The sequence below is a fragment of the Phocoena sinus genome, chromosome 2 (assembly GCF_008692025.1).
Source record: "Phocoena sinus isolate mPhoSin1 chromosome 2, mPhoSin1.pri, whole genome shotgun sequence".
Classification (NCBI taxonomy): domain Eukaryota; kingdom Metazoa; phylum Chordata; class Mammalia; order Artiodactyla; family Phocoenidae; genus Phocoena; species Phocoena sinus.
The window spans coordinates 163,816,641-163,843,452 of NC_045764.1; the positions used below are offsets into that span (position 1 = coordinate 163,816,641).

The 26,812-nt window shown below is 44.0% G+C and overlaps 1 protein-coding gene across 13 annotated transcripts in view; it reads right to left on the bottom strand.

Moving 5' to 3' along the window:
* FOXN3 (forkhead box N3) overlaps nt 1-26,812 on the bottom strand; it is a 409,030-nt gene that overhangs the window by 174,823 nt on the left and 207,395 nt on the right. For all 13 annotated transcript variants that reach the window (XM_032624078.1, XM_032624086.1, XM_032624088.1 and 10 more), the window contains one exon: nt 11,581-11,717. In XM_032624078.1, the coding sequence (XP_032479969.1) occupies nt 11,581-11,717 (137 nt within the window). The remainder of the gene's footprint in view (nt 1-11,580; nt 11,718-26,812) is intronic.

A 26,812-nucleotide genomic window follows, 5' to 3' on the forward strand; every position in this document is an offset into this window, starting at 1 on the left:
TCCTTCTACTTGTTTCCTATGAATGTTTTTTTTTCCACTCACTTTTATTCTTGCCAAGCTAGATGGGGGTGGGTGGCGGTGTGTGTTTGCGGGGGTGGGGGGGTGGGGGGGTAGGGTACTAGTGTGTTAGAGAGATATGGGTGGCTAACAGACTTTGACCAAAAGCTTCCATTTAAAGTAGATAAATACACCGTATACATGTCTCTACTTGGACTACTGTGATTAAGCAACTCAATCTAAGAAGATAAGGATTAAGAAATGTGTCTAAAGGGTTTATGGATGCTGTCTCCAGATGAACGAAAAATCAGCAAGAGTTAGCAATTAATGTGGGATTAACGTGTGACGCTTCTCACACTCTTCCTGCACCTTTCACATACACAGCAGAGTCTCAAAGACGGTTTGACAAATAACGCGATGTGGCCCTTACGTAAGAAAAAACAGAAGGTTAAGAATGTGACCAGAGACCAGCCCAAAACAGGTGATACCACAGAATAAGGACAGGGGTTTGGCTCTTTCACAGAGATTTATACAAAGGGTGGGTGTTGCTCTCGTTAATTCAGTGGATAAACAATAGGAGGAAGGTCTGGATGATTTGATGGACAGCTTTTGGAAATGATCTTCTGCTTGGCAAAACACCGCAGTGATAATTTTCTTCACACGGAAGGAAATGCAAAGAAGTGTCACTAAAACAACAGAGGTAATTATAGGGCAGGAATCAAAATACTGGGTGACACAGAATGAAGAGTAACTAAATTAGTCCCATTACGGCCTTGAAATCTGGACTTAACAATTTCGAGAGAAGAATCTGACCTCTCATTTCTGAGTAACAAAGCCATATCTTCCCTGTGTTTTGTTTCCAACCTACACTGTGGGCTTGGAGAACTACAAACACCGCGCTACCAAGTGATATTCCATTACTCTCTGTGCTGGCAGCTCAACAGACTTAGAAACAGAACATTGCAAGAGCTGGAAGGGATGACCTTGCAATTCTCCCAGCAATAATTAAATCTCTTCAAGGGACCCTGGCAGCTGGTCATGTCAACTTGACTAGCACCCCAAGAGTAGCTGGTTCACACACTACCCAAACACCTACCGACCCAAACAGTTACCCACCAAAACAGTTACCCATCCACCCAAACATTTACCCACCCAAACACTTACCCACCCAAACAGTTACCCATCCACCCAAACATTTATCCACCCAAACACTTATCCACCCAAACAGTTACCCATCCACCCAAATACTTACCCACCCAAACAGTTACCCATCCACCCAAACACTTACCCACCCAAATAGTTACCCATCCACCCAAACATTTACCCACCCAAACAGTTACCCACCCAAACAGTTACCCATCCACCCATACACTTACCCACCCAAACAGTTACCCACTCACCCAATCACTTACCCATCCACCCAAATACTTACCCACCCAAACACTTACCCATCCACCCAAACACTTACCCACCCAAACACCCACCCAAACAGTTACCCACCCAAACAGTTACCCATCCACCCAAATACTTACCCACCCAAACACTTACCCATCCAAACAGTTACCCATCCACCCAAACATTTACCCACCCAAACACTTACCCACCCAAACAGTTACGCATCCACCCAAACATTTACCCACCCAAACAGTTACCCACTCACCCAATCACTTACCCATCCACCCAAATACTTACCCACCCAAACACTTACCCATCCACCCAACACTTACCCATCCAAACACTTACCCATCCACCCAAACATTTACCCACCCAAACACTTACCCACCCAAACAGTTACCCATCCACCCAAACATTTACCCACCCAAACACCCACCCAAACAGTTACCCATCCATCCAAACACCTACCCACCCAAATAGTTACCCATCCACCCAAACATTTACCCACCCAAACAGTTACCCACCCAAACAGTTACCCATCCACCCAGTTACCCACCCAAACAGTTACCCATCCACCCAAACACTTACCCACCCAAACACTTACCCATCCACCCAAACACTTACCCACCCAAACATTTACCCATCCACCCAAACAGTCACCCACCCAAACACTTACCCATCCACCCAAACACTTACCCACCCAAACATTTACCCATCCACCCAAACAGTTACCCATCCACCCAAACATTTACCCACCCAAACACCCACCCAAACAGTTACCCACCCAAACAGTTTCCCATCCACCCAAATACTTACCCACCCAAACACTTACCCATCCACCCAAACACTTACCCACCCAAACACTTACCCATCCACCCAAACACTTACCCACCCAAACACCCACCCAAACAGTTACCCACCCAAACAGTTACCCATCCACCCAAATACTTACCCACCCAAACACTTACCCATCCAAACAGTTACCCATCCACCCAAACATTTACCCACCCAAACACTTACCCACCCAAACAGTTACGCATCCACCCAAACATTTATCCACCCAAACACTTACCCATCCAAACAGTTACCCATCCACCCAAACATTTACCCACCCAAACACTTACCCACCCAAACAGTTACGCATCCACCCAAACATTTATCCACCCAAACACTTACCCACCCAAACAGTTACCCATTCACCCAATCACTTACCCATCCACCCAAATACTTACCCACCCAAACACTTACCCATCCACCCAACACTTACCCACCCAAACACTTACCCATCCACCCAAACACTTACCCACCCAAACACTTACCCATCCACCCAAACACTTACCCACCCAAACACTTACCCATCCACCCAAACACTTACCCACCCAAACACTTACCCATCCACCCAAACACTTACCCACCCAAACATTTACCCATCCACCCCAACATTTACCCATCCACCCAAACACTTACCCATCCACCCAAACACTTATCCACCCAAACACTTACCCAACCAAACAGTTACCCATCCACCCAAACACCCACCCAAACAGTTACCCATCCACCCAAACACTTACCCACCCAAACACTTACCCAACCAAACAGTTACCCATCCACCCAAACATTTACCCACCCAAACATGTACCCACCCCAACATTTACCCATCCACCCAAACACTTACCCATCCACCCAAACACTTATCCACCCAAACACTTACCCATCCAAACAGTTACCCATCCACCCAAACACTTACCCACCCAAACAGTTACCCATCCACCCAAACATTTACCCACCCAAACACTTACCCAACCAAACAGTTACCCATCCACCCAAATACTTACCCACCCAAACAGTTACCCATCCACCCAAACACTTACCCACCCAAACAGTTACCCAGATCCTGGTATGTGTCTGGCATTGTTAGATGCTGTTCTGTTGGAAAGATCTTTTTTAAGTGAGCCCAAATCTTTCCTTCTATAACTTCAACCCGCTGGACCCAAATCCCTCCTAGCAGAAGTTGAAGATGGCTGGCATGCTGATCTTCTGCAAGTATTTTCTCCAGATCACACATTTCCAGCTCTTCCACCAGCCTCACCGCTTTTCTCATTGTCTTAAAGTCCCCCTCCCACCTGGTCAGAAACATCGCAGTGAGGTCTGGTCTACACTGAAAGTGGGAATTACTGGTCATCATATCACTTGTTCAAATACTCACCTTTTATTGATATAACCTGAAACTACTTACAGTACGCTTTTGACCAACATTAATTCACAGCTGACGCACTTATAGTACACGAATTCTCCCCACCCCCATTCTTCCTTCCTCAAATCTTTTGTGAATGATGGGTTCTACTGTCTAATCTAATTATATTAGGCCTCTACTTCTTAATCCCCCTCCTTTTTAGTCTATAAAATCCAGGAGTGTTTAGTGTAACCAGAAGTTGGAGAAAGAGGAGTCTTACAAATGGCAGTGGCTGCTTTTAATTTTCTATTGTGATGAAAAATTTGCCGATTTTTAGATAACTAATGAGAACCTACTATATAGGGAACTGTACTCAATGCTCTGTGGTACCCTAAATGTGAAGGAAATCCAAATAAGAGGAGAGATATATATGTGGCTGATTCACTCTGCTGTACAGTAGAAACTAACACAACATTGTAAAGCAGCTATACTCCAATAAAAATTTTTTTTTAATTTGCCAATTTTACCCTCCTGCAAAGCAGAGTGTGCAGTCTGTTGTCTCATGTTGTACATCACTGATTCCACACGTTTTCGACAGCTCTTTCATATTTCTAACATGGAGATCAATTTCTCCCCCTCCGAGAAGGTGAGGGGGTTGACAAACATGCAAAATGCAGGTTGGCCCCTAAGATGCTCTGACCAGGAATCTGCCAGGTCCTTCGCTGGCTGTTTGGAGATGCAAATAAACAGGAAGCAAATCGGTAAAGACCCCAGACTCCTGCCGAGTCCATCAACACTTCAACTTTCTAACCAGGAATCAGGGACACAGAACCCCTTTGTTACCCATTATCTCAGTAGTTAGATCAACAGAAATTTATCAGTAGAGATTTAAAGAGATCCTAACACTTCTGCTGACAGAATACCAACCAGGGACTGAGGGCACCCCAAGAGTTCAGAGGATGAAAAAGAACTCAGCTCGGCTCTCTCTTGGCCATGAGTTTCACTCCGCACCTGAGTAAAATAGATAGCTGCTGAAACATTCAACTTTCAAAGTGAGTGTGAAAACAGGATGAAATTGGATGACTGGGCACTATATTCATATGATACACCTAGTACATAAGAGCTCAAAGATAACAGAGACTATTTTCCATTTAAATAAAATAATGGAGGATGAAATGTACAATGGACAGCATACTGCAGGTAAAATGCTGAGATTAAAAATATTCCAAGACAAACTCAGAAAATAGAATGGAAGTCAATAGACAATATGATTTGATATGCAAAGAAAATCATAGCTAACTAATGGATTTTTAAAGCTCACACTGTAAATGAGCATTGTTTTTTATATATGAGTGAACCCCTACAATTGTAAGCCTTTTCTATGATGTCTCCTCCAATTTTTTAACAAAACAAAGTTTGTTTTGTTAAAATCTTGTCATTCAATCCCATATTCATTTTACCACATTAATTTAGCACATCCTTCAATATATTTAGCACAATGAAGCTTCACACTGATTTTAAAAGATTTTTAAAATTTAAAAGAATATTGTCCTTTAAAAAATTAAGCATAATGTTGCAGTTTAACACATATGCTTTCAAAATACCTAATACCTCACCCTTTTTAACTACACTTACACAAGTAAGTGTATTGTATATGAGGAGCTTTTAAAAAACTATTTATGGTTTCCATCAAATATGTCGCTTACAAGTAAATATAAGGCGTGTAATAATGATGTAACTAATCTAAATCCTCACATTCATTCTTTATATTTGACTGAATTAAAAGTTGCGATGACACAACGATCTAACAAATCCCTTTAATACAAGTTAAAACTGATTTTATTTTGGCTTTGCAGTTCTTCTGCCAACAATTAAATGCATACCACTTTGAATAACTGGAATGAAAGATGTCTTATAAGTTAAAAAATTATTGGATGTTATCCAAGCAATGAATAAGCTATTCCTTGCTGTGTACAAACTCAGCATTTTAGTGGGGGAATTAACATGGTTATGTTAACAAGCTTAACATTGTAAGGATTTTCTAATCTTTTAATTGTCTAAAAGGATGAGTTCCCTGAACACCCCACCTTCCCTACCTCCTGCCAACGCAATCCCCCATCTGCCATCATCAGGTCTCTCCTTCGACCAATGCTTACTTACCTGGTGAGGAATCCCTGATGATTTCCTTAATTCAAACATATACTGACCACCCTGTACAATTTCTATATCCTTAGCAGTATTGTTCTGCTATGTAGGCATTTTTAAAAATTATAAAGAATAAGCTCAAAGCACATGAATAGGGCAGCAGGGAGGATAAAAATAAAACCTTTTGGTGAGTCAGCACTAAAATCAGCCATTTTCATTAAGACCCTCAATATCTGAAAGGCCAAAACCTTTGGAGAGGTCATTAACGTATCTTTTGCGGCTCATTAAACTGCTCTGAAGAAGCAAAAAGAAACATAAGGAGCTAAATGATAAGCTTAAATGTTCGGAATTTTCTTTAAAAAAAAAAAAAATAGGTGAGAGCGACAGAAACTTTCTTGAAATGTTTTGACTCTGTAAACTTTAAAGTCATCCAAAAAATAAATCTTCAGACCTATATCAGCAAATAAAAGTCTTATGGATTTTTCTAACTTTGTACATGTTAGGCTACAATACTTTATATAAAGTATAAAATACGCTGTCATTATTTTTAAAGATATTTAAGCAAAAAGTGAAAGGTGCATTGGGCAACAGAAGTCCCCTCAATCAGGGTTTATGTTCCTCTAAAGCCCAGCCATGGCTGCCCCATCACATAGACCAGAGGCATATAAGATGCTGAGATTTCTTTGGAGGTACCAAGGAAGCATAAAACTATAGTGGCTCTGGCTCCCAAATTAGGTATATTTTACTGAATTTCCCTTCTCTGAAAAAATGATCATCCAGGAAACTCTCTATAAACCATCCTGTTTGATTCATCATAAAACCTGTTCCCGCCTATGGTGAGAGATGATTGAAACTTTTTTTCTGTAAACTGATTTTGGATTGGTGCCTATCCCAGAGAGGATGCTACATAAGACCCTATACATAACTTTTGAAAACAATCTGTTGTCATAAACATTGTTTTGGGGTGCCCACTATTTAAGGGGTGTGAATTGAGTATTGTCAAGTTTAAGGGCCCCCACTATAAAGTATCAAAATCATAAAAGTCAAGGTCACCCACTGGGGAGCTGTTTACTTAACCATCAGACACAGAGAAAGATTAGAAAAGGGAAAATTCCTAATAAGTTGGTGGGAGTGTAGATTGGAACAGAGTCTAAAATTGGAAGGCAAATTGGCAATATCTATATCAAAAGCACTAAAATGTGCATATCCATTAATGAGAAATCCCACGTCCACGAAAGAGGGGCATAGGCAACAAAACCATTAAACCAGATAATAGGACTTTTCTGAAGACGTATGGGCAAGAAAGCCAACTACACCACCCTCCCTCCTCTTTCCAGACCTAGAGTCTGAAAGTCACACTGGCGAAAGCTGGGAACAAAAAGTTGATTTGGCATGGGCAGCTTGACCTCGGGGACCCTACCAAGCACAGTTGAGCGTCATTTCACAGAAATAGAGTTCCAAGAACTGTTAAGAGCCAACTTACAGCCAAGCCCCTTGTACGGCTCAGCAGATCCTAGGGAGAATGAGGTAAAAGCAAGAGCTCTTCAGTTGTCTTGTAACATGATAGAGACAGACTCCAAATGAGTCGGGCAAACTGCTCAGCGATGCAGTGATTTTCACTTTCCATTACAACAAAAGGGACATGGTTATTTTAAATTGATAAACTCAACTAGTCTGCGCATCGGGGACTGCTTTTTTTTGAACAGAAAAGTTACGGAGACAGTGCAGAGAGTTCTCACAGACCCTACACTCAGTTTGTCCAAGGTTAACATCTTAGGTTACTATGGTACATTTGTCACAACTAAGGAACCAACACTGATACGTTGCTATTAACTGCACACTTTATTCCTATTTCACTAGTTTTTCCCTAATGTCCTCTTTCTGTTCCAGGAACCTATCCAAGAGATCCCATTACCCATTTAGTCACCATGTCTCACCATGTCTTCGTAGCCTCTGGTCTGTAACAGTTTCTCAGACTTTCTTTGCTTTTGATGACCTGACAGCTTTGAAGACAATTAGTCGGGTATTTTTAAGAATGTCCCCCCCTCCCCACCGCCCTGCACCACCTTGGGGACAAAACCTTGCCTAATGTTTTTCTCTGATTACAGAGAAGTTAGGGATTTGGAGGAGGAGGACAACAAAGGTGAAGTGATAACTGCTTGACATCGTTATCACGGGTACATCTTGTCAACTTCACATCACAGATGCTGTTAGCTTTGACCACCTGGCCAAGGTAGTGTTTGCCAGGTTTTCCACCATAAACTTCCTTTTCCACCCCCTTTCCACACTCTGCTCTTTGGAAGTAAGTCATTAAGAGCAGCCACTCAAGGGGTGGGGAGTTAAACTCCCACTCCTTGAATGGATGAATATCTACATAAATTATTTAGAATTCTTCCGTATGGGAAATTTGTCTCTACTCTCATTTATTTATTTGAGCATTTATTTATATCAGTGTGGATTCACAGACATGTATTTTGTATTTGGAGTTACATCCCAATGCTATGTTAGTTCTTTGTTGTTCATATTGTCCCAGCTTTGGCCACTGGGAGCAAGTTCAGGTTGGCTCTGGTAGGCTTTTTACATCCTTGTTTTCTGAACACTTCCTTACTTTCTGCTTCTCCATATTTTTATTAGTGAAATGCCTTACTTAAGATAAGGGCTGTGATGGGATGAATTTTGTGTTCCCCCTCCAACATACAAAAAAAAATTCACATTAAAGTTCTGGTTACCAGTACCTCAGAATGTGACGTTATTTGGGAATAGAGTCATTGGAGATGTAATTAGTTAAGATTAGATCATACTGGGCTTCCCACGTGGCGCAGTGGTTGAGAGTCCGCCTGCCGATGCAGGGGATGCGGGTTCCTGCCCCGGTCCGGGACGATCCCACATGCCGCGGAGCGGCTGGTCCCGTGAGCCATGGCCGCTGAACCTGCGCGTCCGGAGCCTGTGCTCCGCGACGGGAGAGGCCACAACAGTGAGAGGCCCGCGTACCACAGAAAAAAAAAAGATTAGATCATACTGAATAGGGTAGTCCCCTAATCCAGTATAACCGATGTCCTTCTAAAAAAGGGAAATTTGGACACGGCCACAGGAAGGACAAAGTGCAGCACCCAGTGAACATGAAGACGGAGATCACAGTGATGCTTGTAACAAATATTCGAAAGGGTATACTGGAAAACAGAGGCACAATCTCCGTGTGGCAGTACTGAGCACCATATCTGGACGTGAAAAAGGTTTCGGGGTCAGTGTTTTCAGATGCTTCATTTTCCCTGCAGTTTCCAGCCACCTGCAGCTTGGTTCAGAGCACTACTTGCCAAGCACACCTGCAAGGACCAGCAACAACCACCCATCTAGTATAATCACCATCTTCCGCATGCTAAGTACCAGCTCTGTGAAATCCAAGCGCTTCCCAGGTGCCCCTCACAGCAATCCTGCGGGCCAGACAGGTGATTCCCTGCATCACAGAGGACCCAGCCAGATCGTGTCAGGTCATCATTTGTGGTCCCTGTTTAATGACTCGCTTTGTCCCACTTCCACCTTCCCTAAGGCACGTCCACAAGTGGCCCGATGGCTTAGAACGGAACCGACTACATCACTGTCAGCTATACGAATTATTATACAGTCATCCAGCATTTAGGACCCTTAGTACAATTTTACACACTACAGGATACTAAGCTTTCAGACGAAGGAACTATAGTCCCCGGGAAAGAGAAAGTGACTCGTTCTTAGAGTTAAGACATGGAAGAGGCAGGCTGAAATCTGCTCTGTCTTCTCACTCCACATCCAGTAACCTTTATGGAGGTGAAATCTAAGCTCCCGCATGTGTAGAGGCAGAAACTTTTTTTTTCCCCTCAGTCAACTGGGAGAAGAGGAACTGGATGTGACATACTGGGATCTGAAGCTTTCGTTCGGAAATTATTTTCATTACAAAAGTTCCAGTTCATCTGCATTTTTATTCCTATATTAAAAAATCAAATGAAGTCATTAGGCCTAGGCCAGCTCATAAAGTCTCTCGCCTGAGTATGCATTCCTCTTGCAACCTCTAGAGCTCTACTCTAATCCTTCAAATTATTAAATAATTACTGTGTTTCCCTTGGGGTCGCGTTTGGCAACAAAATACTGGCCTAAATGAACCAGTGATGTGACCCAGTGAATAACACTTATGTTCTTAACTTCTCAGAAGCAAAAGGATACGAAATACTTCCGAGGTACAAACTGGGAGGAAAGTGAAGGGTTTTCTGTGGGGTGTGGAGGGTGAGGGGAGCAGAATGACAAAGGAACATGAGGATCTGGGAATTATTCCAATAATGAGGGTCATCCCCTCCCCCATCAACCCTGCACATCAGTAAGTCTCCACTCCAAACCCAGTTTTCTCCCATTTCAGGAGTGGTTACGGCCACAAGGAGAAAACCAAGCATATGACTCTGCCCTTCTGGACATTTCTACAATGCTGGCTGGACTGCTTTGGAAAATCCCATTTTATCTCCTACAGCTATATGACCTCAAGTTGTCATTTCCAATAAAGTATGCTTCCACTGATTTTTATGAACATAGACAAAAGCTGCTACAACCTTTTTTGCCCCCAAATCTTTCAAGCCAACTGTAGTTGCTATGTAGGGTTATTTGTTTCTAAGGCAACAGCCCATATCTAAGTGCTAATGGCCTGTCCTTTTGCCAGGCAACAAACCGCCTTGTGATGCAACTGCACCTGTCTCGGCTACGTGTTACTATGGAGATGCTGCAGTTGCTATGGCTACCATCACGCTAATCGCCTAGCGAAGGCAGACATACAGCAGTCTTCTCAGAGAGCCCAGCTGTTCCTCCCCGTCTCTTGCTGAAGACTGATTGTCTAAGCCCTGTGATGGAATGCTTCTCAACTGAGATGTACAAGAACTTCATTAATGCTGTTTCAGAGGATCACTTTGTGCTCCCTTCTGCAGAACAAACACCAGACTAGGGAAAGAATCTGCAATGACACAGACTGTGAAACTACCGACATCTATGAATTCACGCCTTTCCTCACTGACGTAAACTTGTAGTCCAAGGATCATTCTCTTAACTGACTGGTAACAATAGAAACATCTCTACACGTTAAAGAAAAAAAAAATTTTTTTGTAGAGTTGAGGGATAGATTTCAAACCCAAACACTATGCAAGAGAAAATCAATTTTAAAAATTGGTTCTGTTTTATAGGGCTATTTTTTTAGCCAAAATACTAAAAATAGTAACCTATTTTTTTTTTTGAGTGACAGGTTGCATATCCTCCCCTCCAACTCTATCTCTGTAAAAATGGCACCCATGACCTCACTGTCTCAAAACAAATGGGCATGTGAGGGGCAATCCTAGTCTCTACTGTTCTTTGCTGTTTTCCTTGAAGAGGCAAACACCAAGTAACCACAACGAAACGATCACCCTGGAGCACCGTCTACATGGAGACGGGGAGCGGCAACAACTCTGTGCATCCTTCAGTGAAACACCTGGAGACACTCTGGCTTGGAGGACGGGAAGTTGGAATCGCTTACCCGACGCGCTCCTGGACTCTCATCCCTGCAAACGGCCACACTCTGAGATGTTAAAGCTGACAACTTTCCTTTGTAAATGTTTCTACGCAGGAAGACATTATTTCACCCACCATGAAGCCTTCTGGAAGGAGACACATTCGTCCCAAGCAGCAGAAGCGGTAAGGTTTGCCGAAAAAACAATTGGATATGCCTCCAAGAATACTTAACTTCTTTCTCATTTATCTACAGTTATTTTTCAAATCATACAGTCTATTAAATTAGTTTCAGTGCCTGTCTCTGCCAAAATAATGCAACTTCAGTAGACAACAAACAAACCAACCCCAAAACAAAAGAAGTCTGAATGGCTTACCTTTGATATGCCTGAGGAGAGGCGGGAGGTGTATTGAACACATTCGAGTGTGGGTGATAAGGTGTCTTTTTCAAAGCCTGAATTAGATTTTGTCTATACTCTGGGTCTATGCACCACAATGACCCTTTCCCGATACTCTGCAAAGAACAATAAAATACAGAAGTGATTAATATAGAGACAGTACCTACTGTGCAGTAAGTAGATGTATAACTCTCATCACAGTTACTTATTCTGAAAAGCCTCTCACTTCTTTGTTAACTGTCTGCCAGCCTTAACTACCGTACTATTGTCCTCTGACAACGGAACACCAGGCAATGCGCTTCTGTGTACACACATTAAGTTTAACAAAATGAATATGTTATTTCCAGGTGATGTTGCTACAATAATATTGTAATTTTCATATCCTACTGACCCAAACCCTCAGTTCCCTTATGATTTTTCAGTGTCAACTTTGAAAAACACATGTATCCCCTTGAAAAAGTGAGTTTTAAATTTGTCAGGTATCAAAGATGGAGAGAAAAAGAGGGCAGAGACACCCTCAAAACTCTGTCTCTGCTTTAAAAATGCGAGGGTTATGTTTTCAAACCATATTACGTCGGTGCCACTTTACAAAAACCGAAAAGTAATCCACTTGTTTTTTCCTGCCTAACAAAAGAATGACATTATTTAAGCTTCCAATGGAATTCTGTAATGACCTTCCCAAAGAAACAAAAGAACTCAGGCAGCAGTGGTAAACCTTAGCCAGAATCCAGTACTTATTTTTTGATATCCTCCATTCTGGATTTTGCTCCAGACCTGAATCTTCAGAAGTCAGAAACTTTTAAAATACAAATTTTATCAAACTGGTTCCATGGAAAGAGGGAGACTTGCTCGGAGGCCCACTTTCAGTTGGACGCTTTCGTTCTGGGCACACAGCATTTTATAAAACAAACGCAAGATCTGCCTCTGAGGCCCGCTGGATCTGGCGGCAGGCTGATATGATGGGCAGTCAGTGTTCCGACTGCTCGCTTTCAAGTGACCGAATGTACCCAAGCTGCTTGATAAGGTCATTTGTAAACATTTACTGATTTGGAGAGAAAAGAAGTCAAATTATATAAACCCACACCCACCCCATGCTTCCAGCCAACGACTCTCTAATTTTCACAACTATTATACTACAGGAAGATTTAGAAAGCAAACAAGAAAATCATTTAACTATTATGCAGGGGGCAAAGTCCAAGAAAATCCCCTAGAAGGAGAACTAAAAATAAATTATTCCTAAAATCTTTAAAGTTTAAAAAATTTCTATTTCAGTCATCAGCTTACCGGATCGTTTACTTACAAACTTATTCACAGAACCCCTTAAAATTCTTCACTATCAACACCACCAGTGCACTCAGCACAGGGAACTGCTCAAAGCCAAGATCCGGGGCTAGAGCCTCTGCTCCCCCTCCCCCATTTCTCCCCCCACCCGCCCCGCAAGTGCAGGCCTGACCCCAAACACAGTCCCAGTCAGGCCAACCTGCCTGGGCTAAACACCAAAGCTCCCAGTTTAACCACCCGGATGTTTAAAGAAATGAAACATTTCAATTTTGGAAAACTCAACACCCTTACGTGGTCTTTCCTTCCACGCGTACATTTTCAAGCCCAGAAGGGGGACTAATGACACTTTCCGGGTAAAGCAGGCAGGCCACCAATGGTCAGCCCTGGACCTTCCATTCTGTCCTCTGGAAAAAAGCTGTGCGGCACACTTTTTAGAAGAAAGCAAAAGCCAAGATGCTGAGAGGCGTGGAGGAAGACCAGTAACTACCAGATCTGGAAAACGTAAAGCAAACCACAAAAGCCAGTCACCTGCTCGGCAGCAGGGGTCCTGGCCTGAGTCCATCAAAGGCTCCCTGTCGAGCCCTGTGCCAGTGGGACTCCCTTTCCAATCCCCTTGAAGACAAGGCTCCCAACTAGCTAGTTGGAGGGCCAGGGCCCATGTGCAACCCACACGTTTCTGCAATGAGATTACCCTGGTTCTGGGAACCACACGGGGCTTCTGTTTTCATCAAGGTGGCTTTCAGGGTAGGGCTGTTTAATCTCACAGGGAATAAAAATATGACAAACAAATGAAGGGAAATAACAATAAGCCAAGAAGGCGGTTTCTCCTAATCCTTAGCACCTTGTTTATTATACTACACTACTATTTACCAGAAGAAAAAGGGGGAAACCCCGCAGGACTGGGGTGCAGGGAGGATCGCAAGGTAAGTGATCCAGGTACAAGAGGCAGGCCGAGCTACAGTAAGAACGGGAGTTCTAAAGCCAGACAGATGTTTCCTGTGTGGCCTTGGGCAAATCAGGGTCCCCTAGAAAGTCCAGGCTTCCTCATTGGCAAAATAAAGACCCCCTTAGAGACAGGTGTGCGGTCCAGCATGACAGGAAACACCTAGAACAGTAGAGAACGTACAGGCATTCGATAAATGGCGGAGGGCGGAGGGGACTACGAACAGGTCCTTTTGGACAGAAGAAAGAAGGCAAAGCTTGCTGCACCATGCTTTCCACATCCGATTTTCCCATCATGAAAGAATCACCAAATTCCAACAGAGGCAGTGGGTGGGGCCTCCAGCAAGCACACCTTCCACGTGAGGACTAAGTATTAATCTGCTGGAGTGCCATTGGTCCCGGCTCAGCAAGTGCACTCTGGAGAGCTTTCCTACTCTCTAAGACGCCCCACTTTACTTCCACCCCACCCCCCCATCACCCTTCTATGAACCCCTCACTCCATGTTACTTCTCCCTTGCTCAGGAAGCCGATTCTGACTTCCCTACTAGAAGTTTTCTTTAGCTCGGGTCTTTGCACAGTGATCACCAAGCTAAGGTTTAATTCCAAACGTGGTCAGCACACATTCACAGTATCTTCACTGCAGGCAACGTGCCTGAGCTTGGGGTCATCACGGTTCCTACCTTGACCAGTTCTGCATTTTACGGTGAGCGTGGTCTGGAACTGTGATAGATTTTCACAGACCGAACACCCATTTCAGTATCTCACACTCAGAATTTCCAGAGAGAAAAAAATAAGCCAAAAGGGCATCTTCAGGACACACCTATGGGGACACTGGAGATCCCTCAAATCCCTCCAATGATTTTCCAGTGGAGAGCTCTAGGCAGAGCTTGGAAGGAGCATGAAAGAGGCTGGCACCGCATCTTATTTGCAAGCATTCTCGTTGGTTTCATGTAACAGTTCAGAATAGTAAGAAGGTTGACTTGAAAACTTTTAAAATGGAACTATGCAAAGCAGAGAATGCTCAAGTTTATTCGGCCAGGAAAAATTACACTTAATGCCCGTAACAGGGGAGAAAAGGGTGCAATTTGATTAGAGTTGTGTAATAAGTTTGAGGGTCAGAGCTTTTAGAATTATCTGCATCTCATCTAAAGAATATGGATTTCTTTTTTTGAACCATAATAACTGTGAGGCTCATGCACCATTAAATGTTAGGGGATTCAAGACAATAAGGGAAGAAAGATTTCTATTCACCGACATATTTTCATCTTTGAAAAATATTTATATATATTTATATAGGTAATATATTTTTATAAAATATATAAATATACATATTTTCTATATTTATAAATATATAAAATGCATATTTATAAATACGTTTATATATATATAAATATATATATAGTTAAGACAAAAACACGTCTGCGAAGGAAGGGAGAGGTGAAGGAAGATCTTACATGTGCACGGGTGTGTGCGCACACACACACAGAGTTTGAGAAAACTAATGTGAAAAGGAAAGAGGAGTAAAAACATACAGACGAAGCCAAGTTGTTGTTGTTTTAATTAAAAAGCACCTGGGGAATAACAGACAATTCCTTGTTAGCAATAAAAATATCAGTATATAGCACGAAAAAAAGACCAGGAGAACCTATATTATAGAAAGAACTGATTAGTGAGAAGGGTTTTAAAAAAAGAGAGAGAGAAGAATAGCAACTAAATTAAATCTTAAATCTAACTTCTAAGGATAACTTGTTTTTCCCTGAGAGGTCTGGATCCAGGGGCATCCCTGGCAGCCCATGAATTTCTCCCTGTTCCCGCAACTCTGCAGACCCGCATGGTAGCACTGGTCAGTCTGCCAAACATCGGGCCTTCACTGCGGGTCTCTTCACTAGGTTGTCCCTGAGGATAAACCGTATTTTAAAACATTGCTTACAAAATGTGGCCCATGATACATTAATGGGGCACGCAGTCAATGTAATGGGTCACAACCAGCACTGCCTGCATGGAACGGACTAGACCCAAATAGAACAGCTCAGAAAGCATCTGTACTAAAGTAATATTTTGTGAAATGTGTGTGTGAGTACACCTGCGTGTTGGTGTACAGTGGATCACAAAGTAACATACACTTCTTACTGGGGATCTGGGTCCAAAACGGGTAGTAAACACTGTTCTAGAGCAATGGTTTCCATTTTCTTCCTTCTCGTCACTTCTGAAGGATAAAGCCCTTTCCCAGCTGTAACGGAGGACTCCCTCAATGTGACCCCCAATTCACAGGGGAGGGACCATGCTTGGGGATGGGGGTTAATGAGGCAGGACCCATGGCAAAATGGAGCAGGGAGCTGGATACGTGTTTCTGGTGACTCTGAAACAATGCCCCCCACTTTTTTTTTAACTCTTTATTTTGTACTGGAGTATAATGATTAGCAATGCTGCGTTAGTTTCAGGTGTACAGCAAAGTGATTCAGTTATACATATACATGTATCTGTTCTTTTGCAAATTCTTTTCCCATTTAGGTTGTTACATAATATTGAGCAGAGTTCCCTGTGCCGTACACTAGGTCCTTGTTGGTTATCCATCTGAAATATAGCAGCGGTGTGTACACGTCAATCCCAAACAATCCCTTTTGATGCTTCTGATATGCCATTTCCACGGATGTCTCCAACACTACCCACCCTCTTCCGTTCCCTCACCCATATGGTACCCGCTGTATGCCAGGCACCATGGGGGTACATTAGTGAATACAGAACAATACAATAAGGCAACTGCTCTCTTGAAGCTTGGATTCTGGAGGGGGAAGGAGACGGTAAGTCAGTCAAGAAATAAATAAGCAAGATTATGACAGACTGTACTGCCTGCTGTGAAGGAAATAAAAGAGAGTTGTGAGTTGGAAGACAGGAACTTGCTGCTGTGTGAAAAATAAAAGGGTTGGGAGTGGAAGAGGACCTGCCGGGATCTGTGATGAGCTGATGCCACAACCCAGGCCCGACGTGCCCAGGTGGCAGCAGTGACGTAGAAGAGAGGGCAGCTTCGGGATGTAATCTGGAGAAGCAATGGGACCTGGCGATGGATTAGAAGTGGCAGGTAAAGAAAAGAGAAGAATAATGGTTTGATTTGAGTAACTAGGTCAAAGTTTGGGAGGCAGGGGGAAATCCAGTGCTCAGGTGAACATATGACCTTTGAGTCTTTGTATTAAGACCTACTGATTAAGGTACTTGAAGGAACTTGCTGGACATAGGCCACTCCCTTCCCTCTGCTGTCCCCTCACTGACCCCAAACTTTATAGCAAAAGCTTACGAACACAGAAAGGTAGATCTGCGGTGGTCTGGCTTTAGAGGTTTAACATTACCTGATTCTTCTACAGCAGGCACTGGTAAACATTTTCTTAAGGGATCAGAGTAACTATTTTAGTCTTTGTTGGGAATTCTCTGGTGGTCCAGTGGTTAGGAGTTGGCACTTCCACAGCAGGGGGCACGGGTTCAATTCCTGGTCGGGGAACTAAGATCCCACGAGCCACACGACGCAGCCAAAAACAAGAAAATTTTTTTTTAGTCTTTGTAGGCCACAAGATCCCTGTTGCAACTATACACCTCTGCCGTTGCAGAACAAAAGCAACCACGGATGTAAATGAACAGACATGGCTGTGCTTCCATAGTATTTTATTTACAAGAACACAGGCCACTGTTGGCTGGTCCCTCTCTACAGCTTCTGCACTTGAACCCAGGGTTCAGACTCAAAGCTCCTGTAGTTTGGGAACCTAAAACCAGGTAAGGGGAGTCTTCAGGCGCTAAGAGAGTTGGGCTGGGTCCTGTGGAACTGGGGAGGGGATGCCAATGATGAGCTAAGTCAAGTGCTCCAAGGCAGGAAAGGGGCCCATCTGCAGGGATGCGGGAGGGAAGAGGTATGGACGCTCACTGGAGGAAGTGTGCCCATCAGTGATGCGTACACGTATTAGTATTTGTTGAGCTGCCCCTAGCACCACTGCTTCTGAAAGTCAACGTGTATGTCCAGTTCACTTTCCCTCTCTGGGTCTCAAGTTTCTCATCTATAAATTAGGTGGTCGGACTAAATCATCCCACGGGCTCCTAACTCCATGCTTTGAGAATGTGTTACTACAGATTACTTAGTATACATGTACCTTCAATTCCCCATCTCCTTCCTAGCTTCCCAACACTGCCATTTTTCTGTTCTGGGCACTTTGGGCAAGTTACTTAACTCCTCTGAACTTCAACTTCCTCATCTATAAAATGGGAGCGATATAATAATACCTGATTCACAGGACCGTTGCAAGGATTAAATGAGATAGTCCTATGCGTGGCACGTAATAAAAGCTCCACGAACACTGCTCTCCTGATCATGATGGTAAAATATTAAATAGCCCGCTTTCCCCGACATCAAGCTCCAAAACACGCAGGCCCTGCCCTGTGAGGGGGAGTACTTGCCAAATTGTGAAATAATGCAAATTTCATCTTAAAAAAAAAAAAAAAATCACACATGGCTATTCGTTTTCCACTGTCTGATGGTACTTTCCTTGGTCCGAAGGAAGCATTTTATATCAGACGTACTAAGGTAGAAATGAAAGGATCAAAACAGAACAAAGCAGAGACGTGGGCACTGGAGTGATGCCAGGAGGGATACGAGGCTCTGAGGATGCTCCTTGCTTCGAGTCGCTTCCTTGTGCATCGAGGCCCCTGGGTGCCAGGACCCTGTGGCAACCCAGTACTTCCCAAGGGAGGTCCCTACCCTTCAGACCTTAAACCTGTCACCTCCTGAGTGGAGAGCCCTACCCTCCACGCTGCCCTGCTACAGGGTGGGGAGACAGCTGACTTAGGGAATAACGCTGACGTGCCTCATTTTGAAGCAGGCCACTTAACAACACCTGTAACCATGACGCAAGGCAGGGTCCATTTTTTAGGGTGCAGAACCTCCAGAGGAAGACAAATAATACACAACTATAAAGGACAGCACAAGCTGGTCAATGCAGTGTAGGTTGGCAGAGGAGGGAAAGGATGAGTCCTGCGGGGCACAAAGGTGCTGAAACCCCGCACCTGAGCACATACACACACACAAGCACACAACACACACACACACACACACACACACACACATATTCTGTCAGGCCAGCTCCTCCTATGGACCCACCCAATGCCCATACCCCCTCCAGCTACCCCCCTACCCCAGGCTTCCCCCGCTAGAAACTGCAGCCCCTTGGAGACTGTGTTCTCCCGATCCCTCCTCTTACTTTCCCATCAAAGCCCCAGGACAGAGTCTGGCTTTCTGAGGTTCATGCTCCCTGGGACTGTCAACAGTGAGAGGCAAACACTCCTCACTGACTCTGACCAGTGAGGGGGCAAGAGGCAACGCCAGGACTTCCCAGGGAGAATTCCAGAATGCAACCCCGCACATGGCTCCCAAGCAACAAAGGGACCCGCCTGTGTGGATCTTGTCTACACCACTACCCTACTGTGGTGTTACCAGGAATAAACCTCTTGTCATCTCTGACTGCCAGTTTCTTCACCTACGTACTAGAGGTAAAACAGGCTTCTCCCAGTCTTGTTGGGCTTAAAGGTGATAACATATAAAATGCGCCTAACACCATACCCAGCGTGGAAAAGACACTTAATTTAATTCTACTTCCTGTCAAAGGACGTCACAGGAGAAGTTGGGTGAAACTGGAAAAAGCAAATAAAACAAAGAAAAGTTATTCTAACAAGTGCCAGTAACGTCATACCACAACAAGATGCTTAGCAAGTGAGTGAGTCCTAAAGGCCCTTTTTGTCCTAAAATTCTATAATTTATAATCTAAAAACATCAAGGGGGATTTTTAAAATTTAAAACTGTTAAGAAAAGGATCTGGGGAATTCCCTCGCGGTCCAGTGGTTAGGAATCCACGCTTCCAATGCAGGGGGCATGGGTTTGATCCCTGGTCAGGGAACTAAGATCCCGCAAGTGGGTACAGCCAAAAAAAAGAAAAGGATCTGAAAAATTAGCCAAATACATGAAACAGAGGAGGAGAGAGGGAAAAAGAACAAAACTGATCACAAAGAATTTTTTTCTAGATACATCATAACAAAACAGACAACTACACCAGAAGAAAGATATTTTAAAAAAGAAATCACATCAGACAGTTGGATTTCCCAAACTGTTTGTAGTGTTTTAAATGTCCCACTTTGCTTTCTAAATAGTTTTTTTGTTTGTTTGTTTTCCAAAAGCAGAAGGAGGAATGGAAAAGAGATATTACATACCTGGTCCAGACAGGAATCCCTCTCTCAAGACCCTGGCCTGGTGGGTCTCAGTCTAGCTTCATTCCGGGGAGTGGCCCTGCAGGCGGGGAGGGCAGCCCCGGCACCTGGAGGACCAGCCCAGCTTGTGGGCATCGGGAGCTGGACACAGAGCCCCTGAGATTCACAGCCTCTGACTATTTCGAACTCACTAACATTGCATCTACTGAATATCAGATACACAAATCTCCTCCAGTCCCGCAATCATCTTGCTATTACTTTACAGATGTATTCTAAAAGCTAAGAAGGTGGAAATCAAGATGAACATGTCACTTGTACAACTTTCAGACACATGAGCTCTATAATGAGGCTTTTCTACAAGCGTGCCTTGGCTGTCTCTGAAAGCGTCCCTCCCTTCACCAAGCATCCGTGGAGAAGGGGACGAGGGAATGCAGGTGGCACAGGTGGTGAAGGAACTTTTTAGGCATGAGGAAAGTGCTTCACCTCTAGTGGAGAAGCTGGACAGACTGTGTGTGTGTTTAATCGGTGCAGGAAAAGTCAATCATTTCCTTGCATTAACACCTAAATAAAACCAAAATGGCCCCAAGATCTGCCTAAAACCAAACTGATCTCTAGGACAAACCTGGCAGGTGAAGCTGGGTCGGGGTGGGAATGGCAGACGGACACCAGTTGATTGGAGTTTACAACCAATGGCTCTTGCTCTACAGGAATCTCTCCTCTATCACTCACTATGTTGCAGACTTCCACCGCTCATCACTCTAATTTCCACCGGGGGTTAGTGAGGCCAAAGCGGGGGAGACTGTGAAGCACATCAGCTCATGGCGGCTGGCAAAGCTAGCAAGTGTTTGTTTGGGTCGAAATGAGTTATTTTTGGTACTCTCTAGACTACTGTTTTCCAACTACCAAAGGCAGTCAAGAGCTAGTGCACTAACAACAATCAATGATAAAATGATCACCAAAACACCTAAAAGACATTTACTTAAACATACTGTCAAACTCTATGCTGGTAAGTTCTAATAAAGAAAAGGGAACACACACACACACGCAGGCACGCACACATGCACTCTGATACTCCAAGTCAGCAAGTCAAAGAATTGGCTTTTTTTTTTTTTTTTTTCCTGCGGTACGCGGGCCTCTCACTGTTGCGGAGCACAGGCTCCGGACGCGCAGGCTCAGTGGCCATGGCTCACGGGCCCAGCCGCTCCGCGGCATGTGGAATCTTCCCAGACCGGGGCACGAGCCCGTGTCCCCTGCATCGGAAGGCTGACTCTCAACCACTGCGCCACCAGGGAATCCCAAGAACTGGCATCTTTAAAATCACTGCTTTTATCCAACTAAATCTTGGGATTCTCCCAATTAGTTTCACCAATCTGTCCTTTGGGGCCCTTTAGCAAATAAGAGTCAACTATTCTTCCCTTTCTGAAACCTCACAGTATTAGCTTAGGCAAGCTGAGAAGAAATACAGACACAGAGAAGTTTACAAAAACTTCATACACTCCCAAAACACACAGGAAATATAAAAAGCTGGTGGTTTTATATACTTGTAATACCAGCCGTGCTACACCACTTCAAAGAGTGAAATTACTACTCAAATGAAATCGATATATTGTGGCATCAAACAGTCCTCCCTCCCTCTCTCTCTCTCGCATACACATACACAGAGGATATACGGATAGATAAATAAATTCTACATGACCACTTAACTGCTAATAACTTTATTACAGAAACAAAGATGAGCAAATGTACAAGGTTTTATTTGTCACTGATATAAAACAGGTTATATATAAATATATAAAACAGGACTACACCAGATATTTTAAAAAAGAAATCACATCAGACAGTTGGATTTCCCAAACTGTTTGCAGTGTTTTAAATGTCCCACCTTGCTTTCTAAATAGTTTTTTTGTTTGTTTGTTCTCCAAAAGCAGAAGGAGGAATGGAAAAGAGATATTACGTGATAATACGTGATACGTGATAAAGTTGTTTGGAATGTGGATATATTCCGTTTTTAAATTTATAAATAACAGTTGTTTGCATCACACCTACAACCTTAAAGTTAAAACTGCATAAGCAAATTGCAAAGAGGCTACATGGGAGAATAAAAGACATATATTAACTTGCCTTTTTCAGGCCTTTTCTTTCCCCAATTTAAAAAGCAAACTGACTTAAAGCTAGTGGATAGGAGAGGAGGTAAAACTCACCATTCAGTACACTGATAGAAATAAGAACTCAGTTATTTTAAAAGTTCAAGACCCAGGAAAGGATTTTTATAAAGACACTATGGAGAGGTGAGAAGATGACAGCCAGCTCCAGCTCTGTACCGAACTTACACTCCTTCTGGTACCTCTACTTTTAAAAAAGTGATTCAAACGCGGCAAATGAGAATTACCGCAATAACGTTTTATGGAGGTTGACAAAGGCCCACGTGGGTCTGACAGAGACACCCGTGGTTGGATTACAACTGGCCCACCAGTGCCACTTTATCTTCTGGTTGTCCATAGTTACTCATCTATTTTTAAATGTTCCAATATGATCTTATCTAATTGGCACATATAATTTGATCACCTTATTTCCATAACTAAGAGTTGTTAAATGTGCCCGGCCAGGTAAGAGTTACAGTTACAGGCTGTGTGTCTACCAGGCTGGAGCTTAACGATTACGGCCTTTTATTTTTTTTAAATAATCATAAAGACCCTCTCAGTAGAACACGCACGCTGGGTTGGTAGTTTGGTTGGTTTGGTTGGTTGGTTGGTTGGTTTTTTAAAGAGTAGACCACTGGCCATGGGACCAACGAGTCACCCACTCTCCCTGATGGTCCGTCCCCATGGGGTGTTGGCTGGCAGTTCCTAGGCTGGGAATCCAGCTTCGCGCCACAGTATTTTGCTATAAGCAACTCGGCCCGCTTTGAAGGAGAAATTACCCTTACAGTGCCTCTAAATTCTAGCACAAGCACCCCAACAGCAAAGGAGACACTTTCAACAAATGGTATCTGAGCACAGCCTGGGCCCCTGATGTTGTAGCGTCCGCTACGAGGATAAATCTGAGACCATCCCTGACCCAGGTGGGGGAAGCAATAATGATCAAATGACCCTGTAAGATTCCTTTGATATTACTGTGGGTGCTAGTCAGACAGAATCCACAGGGCCCTGGGAGCAGAGGGAGTGGCCGAATTTGTTGCGGGACAGGGAGAGGGTGCCCAGGACAATTGCAGGTAAGAGGTGGCTGGTCCAGGACGCCAAAGGAACACATGCCTGACAGAGCGCTAGGCAGAGAGGGGAGGGGAGATACAGTCAGAGGATGATCTGATCCTGCGATTAATGATGAAGAAACATATAAGTGAACAGAGTCCCCCAAAAAGACTCGCTGACCTGGACCCTAGGAACCACATGAAAACCTTGGTGAGGCCTGAGCTTCCTGGTGTCTAAACGTCCTCTCTTGGCCTCACACTGAGTCTCCCTGAGGCCCATTTCTGAGTACGACTGACCCTTGAACAATGCAGGGTTTGGGGGGCACGGACCCCCAGGCCCCCATGCACAGTCAAAAATCTTGGTATAACTCTTGACTCCCCCAGAACTCAACTACTAAGAGCCTACTGTTGACCAGAAGCCTTACCAATAACATACACAATTAACACGTGTTTTGTATGTTCCTTAATTTTTTTCGATATCCCTAGGCTACACAGTTCGCCTGCAAGTTTTTTCAAATGGTCACAAATGTCCAAACTGTTTTCCAATATATCTACTGAAAAAAGCCTGCACAAAAGTAGACCCGAGCAGTTCAAACCCCTGTTGTTCAAGGGTCAACTGTATTTAAAAAGCAAATTACAACCTTAACCTCATCATCAGATCATCCTCACAAATTGTGTTCCTGGGAGGTCCCGCAAAAGGGCAGATACCGCAGTATCTGCATGTCTCTCCCACAAACTGCTGATTTTGGTGATAATGTGATATGTGTCACCCGGAAAGGCCAGTGTCAAAACTGAGCACTGGGCACTATAGGGATTCACCTGTGCCACAAGCACAGTGACCTAGAAGATTCGTACAGGGCCACAGAGGCAACCTGGGACAGCACACCTGCGTCTGGATGCTTCTCAGCTCACCTGAGAACTCACTGCAACCTGAGGGGCAGAACACAGAGAACAGCCCTCTAGAGAGTCAACCAGAAGCTCATGAGGGTACCTAATAACTGACAATTACACAAGGCGACCTGATAGCCAAGCACAGGACCTTGAGAGAAAGTCTGCCAAGGGTTCTGAGTTACCTGATTACAACGCCTGGGCGGGGGTGGGTATCTCTGGCTTACTACAGAGCGCATTTCATCTCACGGTGTAAAAGTCCTCTCTGACCACCGTTTCCTCAGTCCTGAACTGCATCTCGGGAAGGACTCCTGCGGCCGGCATCTGATCCCCCCCACGGGGGAGGGGAGAAACAGGGACGCTAGGTGCGTTGCCCAGGGATACCCGGGGATTCCTACCAACCGCACTCAGACCATGCCACAATGATTAATTAAGGTTTCCCAAAACAGCCAGCCCTTGATTATCCATGGAAATTTTATACACAAGAAATTTTAACTCACTCGGGATCTTGCAGAGTCACTTGGCCTAAATGTCAGTCCAACTCGGAACTCAAGCTACACACACGTGAGTAGCGGCGGTAGTAACGGCAATGACCATGAACGCTGACCAAGAACTGACCATGTGCCAGGCACCAACCTAGCATTTCATGTGCATTATTTCGTTCAATTCGCCCAACAAACCTGGAAGGTGGGTAGTGGGATGGCCCTACCGATAAGGAAGTTAAGGTTCAAACAAGTTAACTAACTTGCCTCAGTTTGACTCAGGAACCCGTGCGTGTCACCACCAAAGTAAGAGTCCTGTGACCAACATTAGTAGGTAGGTAACCAGATGCAAGAAAACCTATCACACATTTCCGAGTCAAATCACGAATAATTTGGGGATGGTCTACTGTACGAAGTGATGTACATCCTTAAGTGGGAGTGTGCATACAAATGCTTTCTGATACACACTCATTCACACACACATTTTCTTTAACCGTTCCTGTCAGATGAAAAACAGTCAAGTTACTATTGTTATTACGATGACTTCATATTTGCATTGCTGGCACGTGACCCTCTGCAGACAAAACATCACCTTTCTGTTTGTAAAGCAAATTTCGAAGGGCAATCAAATATCTCAGGTGGCCCTAAACAACTCGATGAAGGAATCTGAGAAGATTCAGGTTGTTTATAGCCAAGAAAAACAGGCTCCGAAAAGATAGGGGCTTCCCTAGATCCTAACCAGCAGGAAGCAGAGCCAGCCACAGTCTTCTGAGCTGCCCCCATCTTTCCACCAAATCATGCTGCTTCCATGAGAAAATCCAGCCTCCTGGAAGTGTTTTCAAATCTTTAGCATTCAGAGGGTTCCAACAATCCACAGAAAGGGCTGTACCAAGATAAACAGAATCCCACAAACTGGGGCAACTTGTACATGTTTGTCCCAATGTTTTTTACATCCTCTCCCCTCCAGGTGGGACCCCACGTCTCTGAATTCACCCAGCAGGAAGGAGATTCTTAAAATCATGTGCTACTTTAAAGAAATTCTCAATGGGAATTAGGAGAGAAAGGGCTTTGGTTTGATGGACACGTTCTAAAATGGGTGAGAAAAAGCTAAACTCCAACATCCTTCCGCTGGAGTCATCTACACTGGATTTGTTTGGCAACATAAACACAGCCTTAAATTACACTCAACTTCTGGGGTAAGGTCTCCACGGCCTGTGGGGTCCACACACCACAGGGAGGATGTGATTTACATTTCTGATAAGTTATGTCCTTATAAGTACATAATGAGTACTTATAAGTGCATCTATAAGGCATTGTTATCAATCTTTTAAGACAACAGAAAGAAACGTTGTACTTCGGATGTTTCAAAGATGCAGCTGTTCCCCAAAACAAAAAAACAAAAGACAGCATCTATTCCCGCAGCACTTCCTTCCCCCATGCGGCAGCCCTGAGGACAACGTACAGCTTGCAGGATCTTTTTTTTTTAACATCTTTATTAGAGTAGAATTGCTTTACAATGGTGTGTTAGTTTCTGCTTTACAACACAGTGAATCAGTTATACATATACATATGTTCCCATATCTCTTCCCTCTTGCGTCTCCCTCCCTCCCACCCTCCCCATCCCACCCCTCCAGGCGGTCACAAAGCACGAGCTGATCTCCCTGTGCTCTTGAATGGAATGGAAAGCACGCTCTGAGCATTTAAGCTGTGGTGAACCTGTGCGGTGGGTCCCAGGAGTCCCAGCTCAGAGAGACTCTCCATATACACAAGAAGAGCTGGTGGGGATGCATCCTGCTCACAAGGCCAGCTCTGTCTTCCGCATTCCCAAAGGTAGCCCTGGAGAAAGGGAAGCTCTCCTTTGGGAGAGATCTCTCCGGATTTTGTACCATCCTCCAGTGATGGGAAAGTAAGTATCAAACACTTGAAAATAAAGACTATTAAAACTTAGCTGAAAGGAGTTGGGGGTTCTGTTTAGTGTGGTTTGCTGTTGTTGTTGTTTTATTTTTGGCCACGCCCCTGGCATGCAGGATCTTAGTTCCCCAACTAGGGATCGAACCCGCAGCCCCTGCAGTGGAAGTGCAGAGTCTTTGGACCGCCAGGTAAGTCCCTGTTTAGGTATTTTAAATTAAGGAAAGATCTTTAGATATTTTTTACAAACCTCCCATTGTGATCCACCCGACCACCAGGAGCCCCA